Source organism: Cygnus atratus, chromosome 1 (genome assembly GCF_013377495.2).
Source record: "Cygnus atratus isolate AKBS03 ecotype Queensland, Australia chromosome 1, CAtr_DNAZoo_HiC_assembly, whole genome shotgun sequence".
In the NCBI taxonomy this organism is placed as follows: Eukaryota; Metazoa; Chordata; class Aves; order Anseriformes; family Anatidae; genus Cygnus; species Cygnus atratus.
In genome coordinates, this window is record NC_066362.1 from 104,550,637 (window position 1) to 104,574,078 (window position 23,442).

Below are 23,442 nucleotides of genomic sequence, written 5' to 3' on the forward strand. Positions count from 1 at the left end.
TCTCTGGGGCAGCAGGTATATGTAATATCACAAAATTCAATGAGCTGTGATGTCACAAATCATATGAATTCATGAGTCATTACTAAATTGTTGGACTGCTGAATTTGTGTTTATTAAGTACACACAATGTTTGATATTCATTTTCTATAAAGCACTTCAGGAGTTTTTGAAAAAAATGTTCTTAATTGATTTACCAAATCAAAACTTTGGTGTAATAATTGCCTCTTTTTTAGCAAAGTTTTAATTGGAAATATTTTCTCAAGTACTGAACTTCTGATAAAGATGAACAATGACCAAGTAACCAAGGACCTGGTAGCAAAGAAACTCAACTGATTTCATGAAAGCTCATATTATTGATGAGTGCCCTGTGCCAATTTGAATTTCACATAATGTGGAAATGTAATCTGATGAAGATTTTGAGTTACACGTGCTCTACATGTCCTGAAAAGCAAGCTAACATAAGTAGCAATGCTCTAATTGGAACATGAATTTTCCATTTTTCCTGTGAGTTATTACTTACAAACAACATGATGTCTCTTTTATCATGACACCAGAAAACAATAGTGTACTTTTTGTTTGTTTAATTTTGTCAGAAAATGCTGATTCATTGAAAACAAAGCTGCTTGCATTTGAACAATTCCCAATCACAAAAAAAGATTGGAAAAGTGTGTTGCAAAAGATAGTGCCTAGACATTTTCAATGACTAAAGTCCTTTTTTTTTTTTTTTTTTTTTTGGTATTTTAAATAAGTTTTCAGGCCTGTAACCTACTTTTAATGTATAAATAGTTCCCCTCCCCACAATCCAATAACCTGTAAATTATACATGTATAGTGGAAGCAGGAGTTAAGATCCAGAGTCCTCTCTCCCCTGCCTTTGATCACTCATAGCCTGCTCAATCTTCCGAGAAGGCTCCATGCCTTTGATCTCTTCTGCGTCCGTCTCCAGTGTTGTTCAGGTTATCTGAGGATGTTTATTGTCTTGAAGTGTAGGTTTTACTCACAAAATTATGCCAATTCAAACTACAAAATTGGAAAGTGTAGCCATTTGTACTAAAAATATCAAAGAAGTAAAAAATATAGGATGAATATTTAAAACATTTTAATGTATAACGAGTTAATTGCTCCAATATAAAAAAAATTAAAATCTAGATTGGAGGGTTTGTGCAATTTGAAGTGAGATTATTTTGCTGACTCTAAAATTTGCAGTAGGGAAATTGAAAACTGAGATATAAAAAACTGTTTCCTGTCCAGTTTCAATCAGTTTTGCTTCAAAACTAATTGATCCTTTAGTCCGCTGAATCAAAAACACGTCTAACATTGGGCTATAAGGCACATGTTCTTTCTTTTCAACTTAGAGTTATGGCCTACCCAGATATTTTGGCTAACAGAACTCAACCTGCTAAGAATGTAACCCAGAGAAGTGCATGCACAGGCCTCATATTTTTGTAATTAAATTACCAAAAAAATGTGTGGTGTTTTTGGATATGTGCACGTATATACCTACCTGCAGGTGATGGTTTGGAAAATACTGTCCAGATTTGTAAGAATATAAGTACCTAAAGATGTATGTAACTTCCTTCCTGAAATAATTAAGAATGTTTCAAAAATACTTATTTTCTGTTTTTGCCCGAGAACACTACTCTGTGGCATTTTGAGGTGTGATGCCATATTCAGTTATAGCAAGTAGAGTGATGGATGACACACAGCACATACTCTACTGAAGGCTACTTTTGGCTAAAGGCAGCTAAATGAAATGCTCCTTTAAATAACATTGCATACGATTTCATTTTAAGTTCGTGAGCAACCAGGATTCATACAAGGTTGTATAGGAAAAGTATTTATGAGTAACATAAAAATTGTTTATCATTCATTAGGAAATCAATGGTATGAAGAACGTCCTTGCAGCATCTTTATTTTCCTGGGTTATATACAGATCAAGAATGAGTCCTAGGAAAATAAGTGGCCGTGGAGGACCCTTTCTACACAATCTGGTGTACAGTTGGGAACAGGAAGGCATCTATGCATTCCCCTGAGTTATGTTTGTGTGCTCCCATATCCATGAGAAATTTTCATTTTGAAGCTTGGGACAGAATTGGTGTTGTGAAGATGTTCCCTGGTTATATTTTCATGCAACTCAGCTAAGCGCTGCAGCAATATTTGAAGGGGAGCATAGGCATGGGAGTTACACTGGGAGAGGTCTAGGCATTAAGTATGCTGCTAAATCAGAAATTAGTAAAGCATATTCTGGCTGTGTTGCCCTTGTTTTGAAGAGGTGTTAGTGAAAGATGTCGACATTGTTTTATTAATCAGAAGTAGAAGGAATGTAAGTAATTATTTGGTGTTTACTCACTTTGCTACCTAGTTCTCTTTCCTCCTCCTCCAGTGACATTTTCCAGGAACTAGATCAAGGTAACTTCAGATTTTTGTTTTCAGAGGTAGTGGTCAAGATGATGGAAACTGTGTAGACAGTATTTAGAAATTATCTAATTCAAGCTATTACTTAAGATTCAATGCAGAGTAGTTAACACTGAGCAATGTAAGATATTCCATCATGTATTAAGGATAAATGATTTAGGAAAAGAACCTAAGTTTGGTATCTTTGGCTCTAGAACTGGAAAAACACCTAACTGCCATGCTGCTTATGCTTTTAGAAGAGTGACGCACTACAACTTTTTAAATTTGGGAAATATATGTGTGTCAGAATTTTTATCTGATGAATAGTGATGATGATGCTTGTCTGTAATTGCATTTAGGCCTGCAAGAGACAAATGAGGTAAAGAGCACATAAGAAGAGTTTTTATATGTCTAGGATTTGGTGTATGTGAGGGAATTGAATGCTTCACCTCTTGATTTGAACTTTTTTTATGTTTATGGAATAACAGTGGTGAAATAAACAGAAGATGAAGCAAGTATGTTGAAGGAAATGTCTGTGACAATGCTCTTCCTATCATCACGTTTGGTTTGATGTTTTATACCACCACAGCATTTTTACCTGTCTGAGGTACTGTCTTGTTGTTTGTGGAGAAAATGCCACATCTTTCTGTGCCTGAATGATCACCCCTAAGGACCTAAGTTTCTTAGAAAAGTGGAATAAAGATAGAGTCTGCTTTTTGCTTTGGCCTCTTTATGAGCTTATGTCAGTCCCAGCCCTCCTCCGGCACCACAGCCATGCTGCTTATTCTACCACAATTGCACTTCGCCATGAACAACAGAAGGGTTGTTCCCATCTGCAATGTTTGATTTTTTCATGCTGCAAAATAGTTGTTGGAAAATGCTCATTTGAATTTTCAGTAGCTGTTTCAATTTGTTATATTTGCATCCTTTTCTCTTTATGAATATCTGCACTTTTAAGGAAATAGCTGGTCTTAAAGTCTGTGAAGAATGCTTTTCTTGCATGAACAGGAACATTTGCTGTGCATTACTCATTTTTTTGCTATCAATTTTAAAATATTTTCTTCTGTAGTAGCAAAGCAGAAAGAGGGTTTTGAAGTTCAGGTGTCCAGCCAGAGTCAAAGAGACAAGATAATTTATAAATTTGTAAGTAAATAGGCTGCAGATAATGCGGTGACAAGTTTAGAGGAGAAGAAACTTAATAAAAGCAAGAATGTTGATGAAAATTTCAGGAACAGGAAAATTTTAGTTAAATTTATGATGAATGACATGTCTGGCTCTTACCATGGAGCATCTTGCTTAAGTCTCTTAATTTGGTGGTGTTAACCTTAAGGCAGAAAAAATGGGAAGGCACAGTGCCATTTGAAAATAACATGAAAGTAGCAAGCAGATGATAAATTTTCATTTGCATGCATTTTGCAAATAATTTTTATCACCTCTATATACTAGAGCCTTTGAGAGTATGCTCTGCAAAACAAGACCGTTTTATTGTGAAGTGTTATGCCGTGCAATACAGTATATTAAAGTTAGCCAGAAACATGTAATATATCCAGTACTTGCATTTCCTCTTTGCTTTGTGTGTTTTCAACTTTTAACTTGTAGAAATTGCAGTTATATGTTTGTTCATAAATACAAAACTAGCAAATACACAAAAGAGTAGACATTGCCTTCCTCAGTCATTCCCTCTCCTTTCTCTCTGAGAGGGCTGCTATGTTTCTTTCCTGATCTCTCCTCTGCTTTTCTCTCATGCAGGGTGCCATTGCTCAGAGAAGGCTCCATTTTTTTTGTTCCAATTAGTTTACAAACTGCCTGCTGAGCTAGGAAGGCTGGGGTACTCAGTACAGACTCAGAAACCCTCAGATGTCTCTTTGCCTTCCCTTTCCCTCCTTCAGGGCAATGTCAGAACCAGTCCACTCTCCTCCAGTGGAGAGGTCCAGTGCCACCTCCCTCCACCTGGCCGCCTGGCCTGCTGCAGCTGCAGGTGAACAAGGCCAGACGCTCTGGCAGATGTGTCTTTTTGGTTCCTTTTGCGTCATCCTTGTATCAGTTCATAGGCAAAACACTCTGAGATCCATCTACATCTGTAATTGTTGCTGGGCCCATATGCAAGTGATTTTTTCAGCAGGATTTTAACATTCTGTTTTTGAATATTGGTGAGGCGAGTGCTCCATTGTGGGGACTAGCCACATGCTGAAATGCTTTTTGACATGGGAAAGTAAAAGTGACTGTGCAGAATTTGATGCATGTTGCTTCTCAAAAGCTGCTGCTCAAATTTACCTAGCTCAGACTGTGTATTACTTGTGGCAATAATACTGGAAAATGCCCTTCAAAGATCTGAAAGTCAGGCTGTTCCCTTGTCCTTTTACATACCATCACTGATAATAATAGCAGTAAATTTGAACAGAATATACATTCATTGTAGTTCAGTTGGAGATTTCTACTCAGTTTTAATGGAACCACTGTTGTCACCTTGGATCAAAATACCATGCGGGTTCAGAGGTTACACCCTCGTCAGTGGCTTATTCGAAGACAACAATGTATTTTGGCTTAAATGTTTTTATGGCTGATGGAAAAATGTGAGATGGAGTGAGCTGAGCTTGATTCCCCCATGCCCTGTTAGAAGAAAAAATAATAATAATAATAAATTAAAAAAAAAAAAATCTGTTTTGATTTGTTGACTCAAATCAGTAGGAAAACTATCAAAGTGGTAAAAAGTGGAATCCCGAGTTGTTGTTGCTACATAATTGTTAATTAAAGACAGATGAATTGGGTTTCTGAGTTTTATGAGCCTGCAGAAAAGCATTTAGTTTTAAATAATTGGAAAGCTTATTTAATCTGGAAGACCTTTGTGGGAGAACCCAACAGGTCTCATTTTCATAGCTGAAGTGTCACACCATGCAGATGCTGCTCGCGGCCCCTGGAAGTTAGGGCCACCAGCTAGCTCCCTGCTCTGGGACCACAGTGGCAAGGAGCCGGGGCGAGGAGCAGCATTTTTAGCTGCTGGTGGTGCCCAGGCAGCCTCCTGCAGCTGGCAGGGAAAAGAAAAGCGTCATCTCTGGATTCAGAACCACGTGGGCGGCATTTCAATCAGAAAGGCCATTTGGGAAAGTTTACACCGTGTCACGGTATCGAGGGCTTTCCTACTGCTGCTAGCCCTCAAAAAGCTCCAGATCTGGAAAAGAGAGGAACTCAAGCCTGGGTTGATTTTCTGACACAAGCGCCTCCGCTGACAGGCAGCTCCCATCCTTTGGCTGGATCGGGCCCTGCTCAGGAGTGCCGATCCGACCTGGCAGGAGGAGCGGGTCGTCTCCCATCCTCCTGCATCCTCTGCCTCCATCCTGCCTGCACTGTGGTGGCACCCTGGGGGCTGCTCCCAGTCCCCTCCACCCAGCCCACTTCACCCTTCCCCACACAGAGACTGCCCTGAATGCAATCCTTATCCCTGCCATGCTGACCCTCCCCAAAACCCCATCCAGCTAGGGGTGCAGGCAGCCCCGACAGCCCTTTGGCCTGCGAGGGAAGCACGGCCATTGTGGCCATCTTGCTGTGCCTCAAGGCCCCTTTCTCACACTTTTATCCTTCTATAATGAGCCTTCGATCTCCTCCAGATAAACACAGTGAAACTGGAAAGAACAGCAAAAGTAAACATGGCAGCAGCAGAGCTGGGTGGCTGCTGCCCGTGGTGTCCCCGGGAATGTTTTTTCCTGTCTTCCTGCCGCGGTTTCCAGCCTGTTGTCTTCCACTTTGTTTGCCATTCCTTAATTTCTAGCCGTAAGCTCTTTTGCATGCACCCTCCTCTTCACAGCGCATTTGTGCAACTGTCTGCAGATGCTAATAGGTAGAGAGACTCCTCCCATGGCTCTGTTTTTATTAAATGTGGAGATCAGACAAATTACCACATTTTTAACATCTCTTTTGTGGTAGCTATTAAGCTTTCTGGTGTAGAAGCACCAAGCAGATTTTTGTTCATTTATTCACTACACAGCCCCATAGATAAATTCTTCTGTGTAAGCTTTTTGGGTGCTGGGAGCACGTGTATTCGTTGCTCAGTATTTTACGTGGTATTTTCATTTGGAAGTGACATTTTGTGTGACATTTTACTTTAGAACAATAGATGGGCAATATCGAAATTTCAAGTCTGAAGCAGAGGAGTTATGTCTATTACTTAGTCTATTTAATAAGTTGCATCTTTTATAAATTCTTGTCTGATTTTGTCTTTTCAAGAAATCTGGTTTGAATGTATTTTGAAAACAGGAGGGTGCTGATGGGTCTCAAATGCGCTGGCTTACAAACTTGCAGAGCAGCTGTCCTACTCACTAGTGACGATAAGAGGGCTCAGATGAAGGGGTTTGTGCTGCTGGAAACACAACCAGCTTTCTCAGGAGGCTGCTTTGAGGAAGATTGCAGCAATATTGCATCCCCACTGTTACTGGTGGGTATTGCTGCATGCATGTATAATTTGTGCCAGATAAAATCAGGAGGTAATAAAGGGAGGTAAAAAGAAGAGATGAGAGATCTGTCATGTACTTTTTTTTTTTTTTTCTTAAGGAGAAAAAATGTCCCAGGGATGCTGCATTAGCTCAGTGAAAAACGAGTGCTGCTTTAAATCAGAAAACTTGCACTGCACCAAGTCCTTTAGTTTGGGAACCATTTCAGTATGTTATGAAGGAAAGTTGCAGACTAGGCATGTTTACTAGACCTTTAATTGCTACATTTAGTAGAAAGACGCCTTTTTTTTATTTTATTTTTTTTCCCTCCTTTCCCTCCCCTTTTTAATGACAAGAAGCCAGAGTTTGCTGTGCAAATGAAGCAGGCTTTGCGAGAATCAGATTCACTTTGGACGACTCTTCACATTCCTAGTCATCATTACATTAGGCAGCACAATCCCATCTCTGGTTGATGGGCAGCAAAAGTGGGCAGCCTGCCAGGTAGACGTTTCCATGGCTCCCAACCCCCAAAGGTGATGCGTTTTTCAGCTAATTCAATGAAGAGTGGGCTGAACTTTGGGTCTAAACTAGACAATAGCTGCCTTCGCAGTATCAGCAGAATGGTTTATGGGAATGCACTCCACATTTGGCAGAGAATCATGTGACCTTACGGCTGAGATTTTGTGATGGTGCCAACGGAGACTTGGAAAGCAGCACCCGTTCTGACTTTTTTCCTCCTTTCTTACATGGCTCAGAAAATGGTGGATCTTAATACTTGACTTTAGCCAGACTCAGCAAGCAATTGAGCTTTGAAGCACAACTTTGCCTTTATTCTGGCTTTTTTGGCACACCACCAGGAGGCTGTCCCTTTCACGCCTGATAAATTCTGCTTCTTATCTCCAAATAGAAAAAAGAAAGAAAGAAATATAAACAGAATATTTAGACTTCATAACTGCATTTTCAAACTATGTGTTGTATTTTTTTATTGCTGATCTGTAGTTCAGAACAGCCCTCCTGAGTATCTGAAGGATAAAAGTTTTTTTTTTTCTTTTTTTTTTCTTTTTTTTCCCTCCTCTTTAATGAACAGGCGTTTGAACTGGGCAAACGGGGCGACAGCATTGAACATGAGATCATTGCAGCGTAGTGTAGCAAACTGGCACCCTGCCTTTTCACCCCTTTGCTTCGGCAGATTTGTGCAATCCCCATTTATAAAACCGGCACAGGGGCGAGGTGAATTTTCTGGTCTCTCCCCACCTCTCGCACTGTGCAGGCGGTGGCGGCAAGGATTGGTGCAGCTTTTGCGCAGTGCTTTGTGCCTGGAATTCCGAGAAGAGCGAGAGAGAAGACAGGCATCCTGGTCTTCTTCCGAGAAATAACAGGAGCGCTCAGAAGAAGAAACAAATCTGAGTTTGTCCTACATACAAGAGTGCAGAAAAAAAAAGTGGCTCTCCTGCTTCCAAAAAAAAAAAATCTGGCATGTTACACTGCAGAGACATCAGGATGTGTTAGAGCTTCTTAAAGCAGTGTAGCAAAATGAGCCCAGGAGATTGATTCTTTTAGTAAAAACAAAAGAGAAAGAAGGATTATTTTTTTGTTTGTTTGTTTGTTTTGCTATTGCTTACATAGCAATATTTGGCACTGGGTGAAAACGTACCTTTGATAACAGGTATAGCTTCTTTTCCTTTTTTCCTTTTTTTTGTTTCATTTTAAACGTTGTTGAAACTGAGTCCTTGTGTATTAATTTTAACATAGTCAGCTGTTCACACTTTTTTAAACTAACTTTTTTGGGGTGTGTTTGAGCTAATACTGCTAAAAATAGAAAGTAAACAAAAAATCGAGGATCTGTAGAAATGAGTGGCTAGGCACATTTTGTCTTAGCGAAGCACTGGAGTTATGCAAAGACCTTAATGTTACATTTATTCAGTGTAAGCTTTGGTTATTGCTACGAAAGTTGTGGGCATTTAGATCTGGTTGCTAAGGAAAGTAAATTCTTTTTTTATACTGTGACTCATGCTTTCAGTTTCTAAAGAGAGAAAGAAAAAAAATGTGCTAACTGGTAGGAAAGGATCGCTCTTGTAGCCAGTATATTAAAGTTATTATGGAGTTAATTCATATACGAGTTTCTTACAATTTGTATCTAAATCCATTACAAAGAAATCAGTGTAATAAGCACTGGAATAAAAGGCACATTATTGGGACATTCATGAAGTAAGCCTGGCTTGCAGCTAGTAACAGTGACTATTTTAAGATGTTCGGTAAAGCAGCACTTGTCCAGGAATAGCTGAAAACAGTATTTAAGATATCCATTCAGTGTGTTTGTGATAAGTGCATGCAAAGTTAAAGGAAGTTTTGAGCATATGACGCTTTAGTAGTAGACCCTGTTTCTTAGAACATTTGTCTGCTTTTGTAACATATTACTAAGCAGTTAGAGCAGTCTGTACCAAAATTCAATTTGACTGACATATTTTTAAAAGCTCGGCCAAATCAGTGTTTTATGTATCTCGGATTACTTATTTATATTTTCGTAGTCTTATAAATTTTCGTTAAAAATACAGAAGTCCTTGGCTAGAAATTACTTTGAAACTTAGGGTCTTTTTCATCAAAACTCTTATATATTTATCAAAATATTTGTGATAGATACTTGTCTAATAAAAAGCTTTATAAATATATTTTGGTTTTACAAAATAGAATTGTTTTAATGTGTTTCATTTTTTATACATTACTGATTAGACAGCAACTCCTAAGATTATATGCTAATGTTGCTACCTTATATTTTTGTTGTTCTGCAATGAATTCTGGGAAACTATGGAATGGAGATCTTATGTATATGACACATATACTTCCATTCACCCATTTTGCACAAGAAAGTGTTTCTCAGATTTATGGTGATACCTCCCTCCCCAGTATTTCTGTTGGAATAGTTATGTATGTCATTAGTACCTATGTCTGTTGAGGAACTAGTGCTTGCATTTGTTTAAAAGAACTTTTAAAAATTTTATATCTGATTATATAAAACGCATTTATTTCCTTCAAGTTTTGCAAACATTTCTTGATTTAAGCATTTTAGCCTTTCCCAGTATTTTTATGCAGTTGCGTAGCAAACTACCCAATATATTCACCATTCGATAAACACTATTTTTGTTCAGCGTTCTTCTTCACTTCTGGAATTCCTAATAAACGTAAAGTATTTGTTAGGTGCGATAGGATTAGGAAATGCTAAATGAAATAGTCCTTTTGCCAAATTGTGTGTTCACAGCACGTCTTCCTGTGGCTCTGAGAGGGGCATCAGCAGTGTGTCAGTTTCATATATTAAAAGCATAATTACTAATGTTGTGTAGGTTTCATGTTGTTCTGGAAACACTTTACATAGAACATATATATCAAAATCTTTCTCTTTCATTTGTTTTAGTGAAAGAAAAAATTTCAGATGAAAAAGGAAACTGAAGACATTAATTATACCAGAATTCAACGAAGGTAATACAGTGATCTTAAATATTTTTTTTTTTTTAAAAAAATAAAGTTCATGGCAAGAACATGAAGCAGATTACCTTTAAAATACTTTCCTTCCTTAAGAGAGACTACAAATATCATTTTATAGATACATATTAAACTTTTGCTATGATTACTTTCTGTTGGGAATATTACAGTTTGGGTAGTCTTTATACTTATTGTTTCCATTAAGCTTTAGAATGGATTGAAAGATCAATATACAATTTGTTCTTTTGTTATGCCTAGTAAATATGTATTACAGATATATATACTACTGTATTTGTATGACATATATATTTACATGACATGTATATATACTAGTAGATAACTATACTAGACCAATCTTTGTGAAACGTGGAATACCTCTTCTATTTACCAAAAAAAAAAAAAAAAAAAAAGAAAGAAAGAAAGAAAGAAAGAAAGAAGGAAAATCTGAGAAGCAATTTATAGCACTTATTAGAACCATTCAGTAAATTATATATGCAGTCCGAATACTTATTTTTGATACTAAGATAAATATTCTAGTTTGAGTTTTTTTCTTACATATTCTCTCAAGTTAACACTTGATAATAATAATTATTATATAATAATAAGTAATAATAGTAAATAATTATAAAAATATCATTCTTTCTGAATGCTGAAGTGTTGTATATGAAGTGAAAGTGAGTTTAAAACATACTGTTATAGAATTAAAAAATAGTTGATATTATTTTTTAAAATGCAAAAGAATACATTGGAGCATGCAGGATTTTAATCAACTAAATTAAAAGAAAAAAAAAGGCCATTTAGTAATGTTCAGCGATCATTAGTGAACTAGAAATACATGTTACAGTCTGCAAGAAAATTTAGCATTGGCCTGGTTTAAAAACTTTATTATTGGCAGTGCTTATTCTCTTTAAAGGAGCTTTATCCAACTAATGATGACAGAATTAGGCCTTCAGTGGGAGCTAACGGAAGGCAGGCATTACAATCTTACTCAGATACAGATTTCAGTAAGCTGCTAAAATTATGAGAGACCTTACTACCTTTCTGTAGAACCTGTTTTTAAAATTTTACTAACTTACGCCTGTATTTTACAAATGCTTTTGTGGCTATATTGTTGTAAGTTACCCTGCTGTGTTTTAAGATACAGTGTTTATAAATTATTTTCTTTAAAATATGTAAGTTATAAAACTGCGTCTGTGTCTTACCTTTTTAAACTACTGATTATTGCTTCAGGATCTGTTTTGAGTCTGTTGCATAGGACATCCTACATTTAGGGTCTGATAATTTGTGTTGTACTGCTTACCCATCATAAGAAGAAAGTATTTGTTGTAGAAGTTAACCCTGAAGATTTGCAAGATTGCCCTTCTACTTACAATCTTATTGGGGAATAACACTGATGGGAGGATTAGTGAATAAAATATACAAATTAACTTATTTGCTTTGATTAATAGGCATTGTCTAATCAACAAGTTATTGTCAAGCAGTACTTAGATACTCTGTAACATGAAGAAATAGCTAAGTCTTTATAATGTTGTATGAGAGCTGCATGCCAGTGTGCCTCATTGCTTTTCAGATTTAGTGGGGTGATTTTTGTTTTAAGTTGTAGTACATGATGTGGTCTCAGACACAAAGGACAAACCTATGTTGTTCACTTTTATGCCATGTCTGATTTTGGATTCTGGTCTTGCATGCTGTGTGCGTACTGCAGTCAGATTCAAGTTGTTGGGATTTGAGAGTTCATGAGTGCTCAAAAGGACATTAATTCCTGCTGAAGACAAAACAATGTTGCACAGTCAATCTGTAAAAAAGTGGGTTTTATTCCTTTTTCAAAAAACAAACTAGTGACAAATGTTTGGCTTGTTCGGTGCATCCACCATTTATGCAGTTAAGTTTTAAAGTAGCCTTCTTTAGGATTAATTGTAATATTTTTACTCTTAAATACTCGTCCTTACGCTTGCTTCATATGTTTGTTTGTTTAAAGTATTCTGTGTCTCAATTTAAAAGGAAAATGCTAATCAGCAATGCCAACTGGCATAAACCCGTAGATCCGATCTTGTGTTGAAACGTACTGCACAAGCTCGCTTCTATGGGTCTGTGTCAGTATGGTGATCTGGCAAAAGTTTATGTAGCACGCACTTCAGTGGTATTTGACAACAAGCCCAAGTGAGCATTTCAAACAAAACTATATATTGTTTATGGAATGCTTCTCTTGTCCATTGCTTTATCTTCCAACATAAGTAATTTGTTCTGTTATCTGGTGCTTTAAGCAACCTTTGGCTTAATATCTTACTAAAATTAACAAAGAAACGTGAGGAAATTGTAAGGTTTTCAATGAGGGAGAGTAGGATACACCATTTGCTAGCTTTAGTAAATATATCATTATAAGGTATTACACTCAAAAAAAAAAAAAAGACTTAAATTTACATTTTATTTTTATTTTAAAATAAAGCCAAATGGTCATTCTTATCCAGAAACCTAGTTGCATCATTCCTATCAGATATATATGCATATATATACATACAAACCACACACATTATATCTTTATACACATGTAAACATGAAGGAAGATAATTTTTACCTCTGCAGTAGAAAAATCTAAGAATATGCCTTATTGTCTAAAAAGTGGGGAATAACTTCAGACTATTTCAACAGTTGAAAGCCTACCCCCATGGAAAATATGTAGGCCTGTGGCTGCTGTCACATTTCAAAGAAATGCTGAAGAAGTGAAGAAGACTTTATGGTCACCGTCGGAAGCTGTGTGCATCCGGGTTGAGGTAGTAGGTTGTATGGTTTAGAGTTACACCCTGGGAGTTAACTGTACAACCTTCTAGCTTTCCTTGGAGCACACTTGAGCCATCGAGGAATTCATCATCACTTTAATCTGATCAGGGAAAGTATGCAAAAAGGTATTGTGTCATGGCTGTACATAATAATCACTCTGAGGCTTTATTGATGTTGAAATAGTCCTGATTACTTGATTATTTCATTTACATCCTGTTACGAACAATACTAACATGTTCTCTTAATGGACTGTGACTGTGTACTGCAGACACTTAAGAAAGACTGATGATGATTTTAATTCCATTAACAAGAAAGCTTTAAAATTTCATTTTGATTTATAAATTCGTAAAAATACTGAGTATTTAATGCTTTATTCTTCCTCCATAGAAATAGGTTGTCTTACATAGTTGATTATATATTTTTTATATTCAGATGCACATTATTTTTAAAGGAAAAAGAACAAATCTTTCTGTCCTTATAACACTTTCCAAAAAATATTACATGCTGCTACTTGGGTAGCAAGGGGCAGTATCACAAGTCGGTCTCAATCTTCCTTGGGTTTATGACATTCCTTTTTTGTGCATACACAACTCAGTGTTACATAGACACTGCAGCCCTGGCTGTGTTTCACTGTTGTGTGATTCATATGTCACTCAGCCTGATCTCATCCTGGAGTCTCAGCATCCATGGCCTGACACAGCTTGTCAGCCTACCTTAGTCCTGACCCCTAACACTCTCATTATTTTTGGCCCCGACAGACATTCTGATGCATCTTTTGAGTCCTCCTAACCAGGAGGACTTTGAGAAGGCGTGTTCCCTGCGCGAGGTACCCCGAAGTGATGGGCACCACTCTGGGGAGGCACAACACACACGGCTTCCTTCTCCGCCAGCCCTGGGCACCCACCCCATGGGGTGGCGGGGTGCAACTCTGGGTGGCCTCACCTCCTCCTGGGCAGGCTGGGTGCCAGCCGCAGAACCAGCCCTCCTCGGGCCCTCTGCTGCCTCTTTGTCCCATACCGTTTTTAAAGAAAGGGTGCCAGAACACACCGAGGGGCAAAACATATATTTTATCCCAGTCAGAATAGAAGATGAAGGTGTGCTTATGGAGTTCTGCTGATGTTTATGTCCTAAGCTGTGCATTTCTGTTTCATGGTTGCTGTTTTTTTTTCAGTCTTCCTTATCTTGGAAAAATCCCATTAGATATATACATCTCATAAGTAGATATCTTAGCAAAGAAATTAAGAAAACGTTTTCACATTTCTGCCATTCCCAGAAACAGCTATGAAATGAAAGGGGAAAGGACTGTGCTGGTCTATCAGCTGTGATTTTTCAAGTGAGGCCCTGCTTCTGAAAATGTCCTTAAAGATGCATTCAGTTCTCATCACTGTGGTAGAAGGCATTACTGCCACATAAAGAGCAGACAACGATGCTCATTCTGAAATAGCTGAGAAAAAACAATGTTGTCTGTATTAACATAGTTCTCACTGAAAAGGGGAAAGGAGTAGAACTTAATCATTTACTATTAATGGTAACAGTGATAATTCTGCCTAAAAATGGTTTAGGATTTGTTGATATAAGGCAAAAGAGTTGAGCCATGCCCCGGTGGTGCTGTGGCTTAATAACAAATAGTTCTTTCTATGGTTTATTTTGTACCTCTGCATTTGCTGCTTTACTTTTATTGCAGGTGACCAGACAAAAATGTTTGACAACCCCAGCATGCATTTTTATTTTTTTTTTTAGTTTTCTGCAGCAGCAAGGAAAGTTAAGAATTCTTATATTAAGTGGATTTGATGCTTGCTCATATTGTGATTACTGTTCTCCTTTTAGTTCTGTCTATTCAAAAAATCAGTTACTTGCAGGTCCCTACATTTGACTTTTTCTACTCCAGCTTAAGGCTTGCCTAACCACTTTCCTAGATAACAAATAAAAGGAGGAGATGAACATGGATTTAGTCTCTCTTTTTAATAGCTTTTTTTTTTTTCAGTTATTAATGCTTGTAATAGGAAATTGGTAAAGAGGATCTTTGTGACAGTTAGGGGAACATACAATGGATTTTAAGCCTGTCTTAAAGTGTGTGGGAACGAGGAGAGAGCATGTTGAGTGAATCAGAGCTACTCCAGGCTAATGGAAAATGCTTAAGGGGGCAATGGCTAAATGGGGGGATAGAGAAGAGACCTCCATCAACCAAGGAAGCTTAACAGGGACCACTGACAATCTGAATAAAAACTGTAATATCCTCTGTGGATTCAAAAGGACTCTGGTCACCAGTATGTTTTCTTCCCCTTCTATTTTAAAATTTTTCTTTTCTACTTTAAGTCCACTGTAATTCTAATTGCTGTTTTCTGCCAGCAGAGCAACAGGTGTTCAATCCTTTTATATTAATTCTTCAATTAGTTGCAAAATAAGGGGGATTGCTTATACTAAGCTGAACCAAATAGAAATGACTGATGCAGAAAATGTGGGAATGTTTCATCTGACCTTCAAATGCATGATAAAATTGTAATTCTATCAGGCATAGTTACAGGTTGCTATGCAAATTTCCATTGCAGCATCACTAGCTTTAAAAATATACATTTTCTTTCTCTGTTCTTTAATTTTATTTATTTATTTATTTATTTATTTATTTACCCTGTAATGTGCAATATATTATTTTGGTAAGAGTTATCAAGTTACGAGCAAAAATGAATGAGACTGAGGTAATTCTGAAGCGGCTTAAGGTGGAGAATGAAAAACAAAGGGAAAAAAAACTTCTATTAAGAACAGATGGATGGAGTTAGGTCTTCTGTGATTTCATTTTAAAGCCATAAAACATATTGTCTCTTTTAGGCAAAGTCTGGCGTGTTTTTTTTACCTTTAAAGTGCTGGTGGAATACTATTCAGTTGTGTAGCATTCAGCATTATGTTGTGATGTGACTTCTGCAGCAAATAAATGCGTTTTGTAACATGGGTTAACATGAACGTCTTCCAAATCTAGGGTCTGTATAGCAGTGTTTGTTCCTATAAGCAAGCCATACTGGTATGCCTTTACTTTGCTTCTTGGATGTAGGAGAAATACCCGCCAGGATATCTGGGGACAAATCCTTAGGACTAAGCAGTCTGCAGCTTCCATTGTTATTCTGGGGAGACACAGGTGTTTGGCACAAGTTTGGTCCTACAGAACAACTGCCTTCATTACTGCGGAGACACTGACCGGCCCAACACCCTTTTGTGGCCACAATTTCCTTGGTAAAGATTAAGCATGATCCAAGGCCTTAACCCTGGTTCCGAACTCAGAAACTTGCAACCTGGTGAAAACCCACTTTAATGCCAGATCCTGTTTGCCTTAAGAGCTAACTCACTCCAGAGAGATGGGGAGAGTTTGGATTTCCATCTGCAGCCCAGAATGCCTCTGTCCAGAGTCATGTCAAAAGAAAACATAATTAAAAGGACATTTCTGAGTTAATAACTGTGGGTCAGATGAAGTTACAGAGTTTGGGTGTTTGGGGCCCAGCCTTTTTGAGCCCTTTCAGTGGAATAAAGCTGCCATTAATCCAGTTGACCAGAGTAGGAAAAGCAAGCTTTTAGCAATTTTATGTTGTTGAAATAGCATAGAACTGTCAAAAACATAGAAGTGAATATGGGTCAATATAGCTGATATCGTGTTTTTAAGATGTTAAAAATAATCCAATAGATTTGTATTATGAAAGCTGAAAGTCATTATAAAATGTTTTTTTTTTTCTTGTTTTTTTTTTATTCCTGTAGCTGATGCACTTCCTGTTTTTGTCATTCCACTTAAGCAGAAGAGAATGATGTGTTTCACTTGGTTTCATGCTTCATCTAACTTCCTCATCTTCAAACAGGTTGCAGTTCTTTAGAGATTTTTGGGGAAAAATGTGGTAAAATATTTAAAAGCAATCCCAGAAAATGTTTTCATTTCAAATCTGTTCTTTAAAAAAAAAAGTAACCTCTAAAACTTGTTTATTGAAACTCTTCAACAAGAGACCTGTGATAGGTCATTTGACTGATAAAGTTGGAGTAGAAGTGCACTTGAAATTTTTTGAATTGTTTGGATGTGGTTTCATATGACATTCATTTATCTATTAAGAGCAGCTTCTGGTATTTTTAATAAAACTAAAATTAAATACATCTGGCAAGCCCTGTTGCAATGTGAATATTGCTTTTATAGCATAGTTAAATACAAGATTGAAAAGCTAATGCTTTTGCATTACATAGCACAGAAGAATTAAATGATTTCAGCCTTGTCTTTTCTCACATAGTAAAAATATTTACATCTGAGTGATCTTTTGGTAGAGTAATTTTGTACAGGGCTTCTGGATATTTCAGCTGTATTTTATTGCAAATTATATAATTTATATGGAAATTTCAGATAAATTCTTACTCTGTTTTGTTTCTGTCACCTCTTCTTTCCTACTACTTCTGGAAGCAGTAAGAGCAAGGCTCACGTTGATGAAGTCATTTTAGGAATATTTACTAAGCCTGAATAAAACCTCAAAGATGATGCCTCTCTTTTCTAGCATGACGTTCTCTTTTGTTTGGAACTGTGTCCAGTATCCTTATTTCTTTTCTTGCAAATGTGATTGACAGCTTACTTGATCTTACAGAATAATAGCCATGGATCACATTGCTCTCTCCTGCCTTTTTTGCACCTCCTTTTAAACAGAGAAATCTCACCCCTAAAATGCTGTACTTTGAGGCTCTCTGACTGATGTAGTTGACTGGTTTGAGTAAGACTGATGCTGATATGCTCCAACCATTGCTCCAAGAGCCTTACCAAAAGGATACAGATAGAGCATAGCAGATTAATCCTTCTTCTAAGAGTCTGAACAGCCTTTTTGTACTGCCTACTTTACTTTTGCGATTGGGCAAAAGAGGGGAGGCATTTTCTTTTTTTAATGTGCAGCTAACATACTACACTATTGCCTTCATCTGAGAGTTATGAGTCTGCTCAACTAAAGCTTTATCTCCATGGTTGAGAGTGAATTATCTGGTTTTATCTGTGGTTTATCTAGGAAATGCAGGCTCCCTCATTTTTCTTTTTTCTGTCTCCACATACTTGTCGTTTATACACAGCCGTTTTGTTGGTTGATTTTATTCATTTATTTGTTTATTTATTTATTTATTTATTTGATTCTTAATTTCCTGACACTACGATGGCAATGACAAAGAATATGCTGGCAACAGGGATGGTCAGGGAATAACACCCTGACAGCGTGAGAGAAGAGTGGGATCAGCGTTGTTGCATGTTTATAGTTAGCAGACTGCAAAAGCTTTCTCAAACCAAATTCTCCATGAGGCCTCTCTGCTAATGCCTGTCCAGCAGGGAAGGAGAATAAGCTGTTTGGTACCGCTACCTTTGTAGGTTTAGCTTGAGACCAATGGGTTTGACTTTGCTCAAGCTGTGTGTGCGTGGAATATATTTCAAGCTAAGTCCCTGGATGTTAAATACACTATAAGGCTCACTTTTTCCTAACATGCACCCAGCCATGTGGTAACTGCATTATAAAAACAGACTTACAGGCCTGGGAAAAGGTAACTGTCAGTCCCTGAAATGTTTTGTATGTATGCATATACATACATGTATGTATAAGTTTTATTCTGCATTGCACTACGTTGATTAAAATAAATAAATAAATAAATAAATAAACACTTATTGGGGGGTACATCTCATATATTTCAATGTTTGCTGAGACAAATTTGTTAACTTCCCAGAGGAGGATGAAATCATTAGATGGGAACTTTCCTAGGACAACTTCACCATCCCTTGAAAGAACTTCCCTTTTAGACTAGGGACAGTATTTGGGCTGCAGTAAATCGCTGTAATAGTTGGTTTCCTGGAAGGTTGCACAGGAAAGGTGTTCAGTCTGGGTCTGGAAGTAGAGTGCCTATGACTGGGAGAGTTGAACATGGGAACAAAGGGAAGCCTTATGGCTTGAGCATGTCTCCAAGTATTCACATGTCCGGGGTTGAGAATTCATGACTACCATTCTCAATCACAGCTTTTCCCACGAGTCTTCCACTATTGGGGGATATTTCTATCTCCAGCCTCTCTGCCTCTTCAGAAAGCGCAAATACACTTAATGTACACAGCTGAAGTGGATTTATTCTGTAAGTTCTTTGAACCCCTCAGATTCACCTGTGTTAGTTGAGTGTTTCATGTGGAGAAGAATGTCTGCGGTGTAGACTTTGTATTAAATTATGATTTATGCTATGTTGAAGTAGCCTGTGACTGATCTACTGAAACGTGCTTCTGTTCACATCCTCTGCAGGTTACCTACCCAAGGCAGTTTTGAGCATGTTGTACCAAGGCCACCACTCATAGTGGCAAAGCTAGTTTACACAGCAGCTATGCCTCTGGACCCTTGTGTTTGAGGGCCTCTGCTGAAGCCGGTGTCACTGTGTGCAGGCATCTTTGTGGGCTCGGGTACGGGGAGCCAGTAGACCAATGCAGCTGTTCAGCTCCACAATTAGTAATGTGTTTTGCTTCTTTGTCCAAATGCTAACAACTTTTGATTTAGGCTAGATTTATCCAATGGAACATATCTGACCATATCCACTTCCAATTTCTTCAGCCTTACTGCCCAAATATCCTTTTCCAGGTTGTGTATTGTAAAGAACTAAGCTCAGACCTCCTAAATTCACATATTGTCCTTGTGTCTCTTCACTGGCTTTATAGGAAGGCAGTGTCTGAAAATGCTCAGTAGTAATCAGCGCATATTGATTATTGCTCACATAAACTTGGAGACCAGACTGCGTGCCTGAGTCCATCTGAAGTAACACAGCTGGAAGTCTCGGTACAGCCACAGGGAGGTTTTGTTAAAAAAATATTTTTGTTTTTAGATAGCATTTACTCAGGATGTTGCTTATGAAGGACACGATTCCTGTGGTGATAAAGGGGTTTTTGAGAGGCATTATTATAAAATACTGTGAAGTATATTGTCCTGGTGAATTATTCAGCTTCTAATACAAGAAGAACGTATAGATATCTCTACTGTTATTTTCATTTTGAAGTAAAAATGTACCTGAATGGCCAAAAAGGTAAATTTTAGTGACAAATCTAAGAACTGAACTCATACTTTATGTAACATGCTGCTACCTTTTTCCCAAAATGATTTGGACATTTAGGAGCCTGCATACTGTTGATTTACAGCATGTGGGCAACTTACAAAAGAGAAATCTCAGACACATAGGCATCTTTACAGCTTTTTGACCCGAAGCTTCTTAATAATCGACCCCATTGCAGGATGTTAAATACATAAACTTCTCGGTGTTGCCTCTTTGTCATGCTTCTCAACATGAGGTTCTTGTCTAAACATGCAGTCCCCATATATAAATAGTGACCTAATTTCATTCCTACTGCTGTTGTAAAACAAGATAACATGAGCAGCATAGAGACATATACAGCTTTGAAAAACTGGAGTACTTTGTAACACTTAGTGAAGTTAAAACTCAGTTAAAGCTTCATGCTCTGGCCAGCTTGAGGCCAACAATGTAAACAGAAAGCAGCTTGCACACCTGATGCACCTGTGGATGCTGCTGCCAGCCGTGCTGGTGCATGCAGCCCCTTCTCTTGCACCTTCTTTAAGGAGCCCCTGATCTTCCCTGGGCCTCGGCGAGCTGCCCTGGGCATCCTGTGCTGTGGTCTGCAGTGGGAGATGGCTCTGTGCCCGCTCTCCTGCCGTGAAGGCACCTGCGGGCAGGGAGTGCTGGCTGGGCAGGCAGCCTCAGCCCTCACACCATCCTGAGGGCTGCCGGCAGCCCCACTCTGCTGCTGGGGCAGGGGCAGCTCGCATGGGCGTGGGGATGGGCATGGGTATGGGCACAGGGCTGCTGCTGCCCCACCAAGGGTGGGTATGGGCAGCCTGGTGCTCGTAGACAGGAGTGAACCATGGCTACCAGACAGGCAGGGGGGTTGGGCTCTGGAAGTAAACATGCAGCCTGTCTAATGAATGCGTTCTTTATTAGCTGTGTGAGCTGCTGGAAATACCAAAGTGGATCAATAAGGGCTGTGGTTCAAGGCTGTGGCACGGGACTGCACAGCTCCCAGGCTGTGTCCACACCAAGGTGGGACCTGGTAGCCTGGAGCAGACGGCTGTGTGAATCTGCAGGTGGCGTAGGGCTGTGTTAAGGACACCTTCTTAAGCAGGAGAAGTGGCTGCTGTTCGTTAATTCGTGTAATTTGATTTGACTCTAATTTAATGGCAGTCCTTAGTAGGCAACACAATTTGCAAGGCTGATTTCCAGTTTTATTGATCGGGCCTTTAATTTATTTGAACTTGCACTCAGATGCTTCATCAGAGGTTTAATGTAAATCTGAGAAAACAGCTTTGTTAGGGCTTTTTCTTGGCAGAACTTGAACTCAGGTGCTTCAACAATAATTCAGTGAGGTTCAGTGTGAAAATATTTAAAGAAGGAAAATTCTTCTTTAAACTTTACTTTTTAAATAATGGATTGGCAATGTTTTTCCTTTTTTGAGGATTTTTTTTCCATAATCTTATTTTCAATATTTATTCAAAGAAAACTTAAAATCTCAGTTTTTGAGTTTTGTAAAATAATGGGCTTTTAAAGCAGTCTGAGGGATCAACTTTGCAAAACTTTAATTGACAATAAGTAACTTGTCACTTTTGGAAATTTTCTATGCTTTTATTTGTTAGTAAGAAGAATTTACCATACACAGAACATATATTTCAGAGCTAGCTACCACAGTCTTCTATTTATTTTCAAACTGTATGTTTTATTCAAAGAGCAGAGATTGCAAGACATGAAAATAGATTATTTGGTTTTGAAATTTATCAGTTATTTTTTAAAGATAAGACTTCTTTTTGAATCTTTAGCAGTATGCATTTATAAATTTTAGAAATGAATGGTCCAAACAGGGAGGAGCTAACAACAGATTAATTAATGGTAATTTTTCATTACCTTCTCCACAACTAAACCTTTGCACCTGAATTCATCAATGAAGAAAGGAGAAAGAGGCACAGAGTGTATCTGTGTGGGAGGAAGGAAGGAGTAGGGAGGATGAATTATTATGTGATAAGCATGAGAGGATGTAAGAAGAGGAAGGAAATTGAGGAGGCATACAGAGTAAGAGAGAATAAAAGGAATGGGACTATACCAACTGCATTTGTACTCAGGAAAGAGTCTCTGGCCATGTAGATGTGAGGAAAGGACATGAGGATGTTACAACTTTGCATTGTTTATTGCATCTGTCTTGATATGTTTTTGCAACTATTTTTTTTTTCTTATTAAACCATATAAGTTATATCTCTAAACATAGAGATATACAGGCAAAAATTCATATTTGTAAATAAACAGAAGACCTCACAGCAATAAGTTTTTGTATTGCCTATTCAATATTTTTTTTTTTAATAAAAAAAGAAGTCTAAATTAGAGGGGTGGTAAGTCTGAAGAGTAGTAATTGAGGGTAGCATACATTCCAGACATATTGAAACCATCTTAAAATTATCCCACATTCTCAAGTATTAGGAACCCACAAATTTCAAAGCTGAGGATAAACTTAAAATCCAGTGTGAGAACATGCAGATAACCATAAGTCTGCCTAAATACTGACACAATTAGATGATGTATCTAATGATGTCGATTAGTTCAGTCTTGTCTAAGACAACACTAAATGATTATAGCACAGCCATATTATTACTGCACAGTGTCAACATACGGGAGAATTTAGCTCCTGTGGGTGCCTTCCTTTGCTCTGCTCAGTTTATTTATATAAATGAGAAATATAAAACACTCCAAAGCCTCATGCAAAAAAGACAAAGATAACCCCAGCTTTTATATGGACTGTAATTAATCAGCAGCCTGTTACAACAGAACTTAATTTAGGGAAATTCCTAGTCAGAATCAAGAATGTTAAACATTTGCGTGAATAAGAACAGTATGTGCAGTGGCGCTAGAAGTAGCAATATTTCTGATTCAAACCATGCACTGAAGAGTTGTTGAGGTTACAGAACTTCTTTCCTTTTAAAATTAAGTGCTTTATGAGAGAATGAAGTTATTGACTGCTGATCACTTCCAGACATAGCATGGTGGTCTATCAGCCCATTCCAGAGTGCAACAGCAGTTCCACATGATGCATATTAATGGAATAGCTCATTAATTCCCCAAATATCACTAAACTGGTCAAGTCATTATAAATTTCCATCACCTTAAAGAAAATTCAGCTGCTTCAGATTTTTCAGCTCTGTGAAAGTTTCTGGAGGTTATGGAACATGTTAAAACAGCAGCATCTACGCTGAGAAATACTAAGATCTTAAGCTGAGCTTTTTTTGTTATTAAACCCTATATATTCAGCATCCAAATGTAGTTTGAAGATTTTCGTCCAGATTCTTATTTTGAGAAGAATGTGTTTATTT

The 23,442-nt window shown here is 37.8% G+C and overlaps 1 protein-coding gene across 38 annotated transcripts in view; it reads left to right on the plus strand.

Moving 5' to 3' along the window:
- The window catches only part of LOC118247810 (uncharacterized), a 364,491-nt gene that overhangs the window by 216,344 nt on the left and 124,705 nt on the right, over nucleotides 1-23,442 (plus strand). For 16 of the 38 annotated variants that reach the window (XR_004778552.2, XR_004778562.2, XR_007707702.1 and 13 more), the window contains one exon: nucleotides 10,227-10,291. The exons of 2 other annotated variants lie outside the window; for them this stretch is intronic. Coding sequence is in view for 7 of the 36 variants with exons in the window: in XM_035546105.2 (XP_035401998.1) it covers nucleotides 10,227-10,248 (22 nt within the window). In the remaining 29 variants the exon portion in view is untranslated. 20 more of the 38 variants (XR_007707686.1, XR_007707703.1, XM_035546087.2 and 17 more) reach the window with 8 other exon arrangements.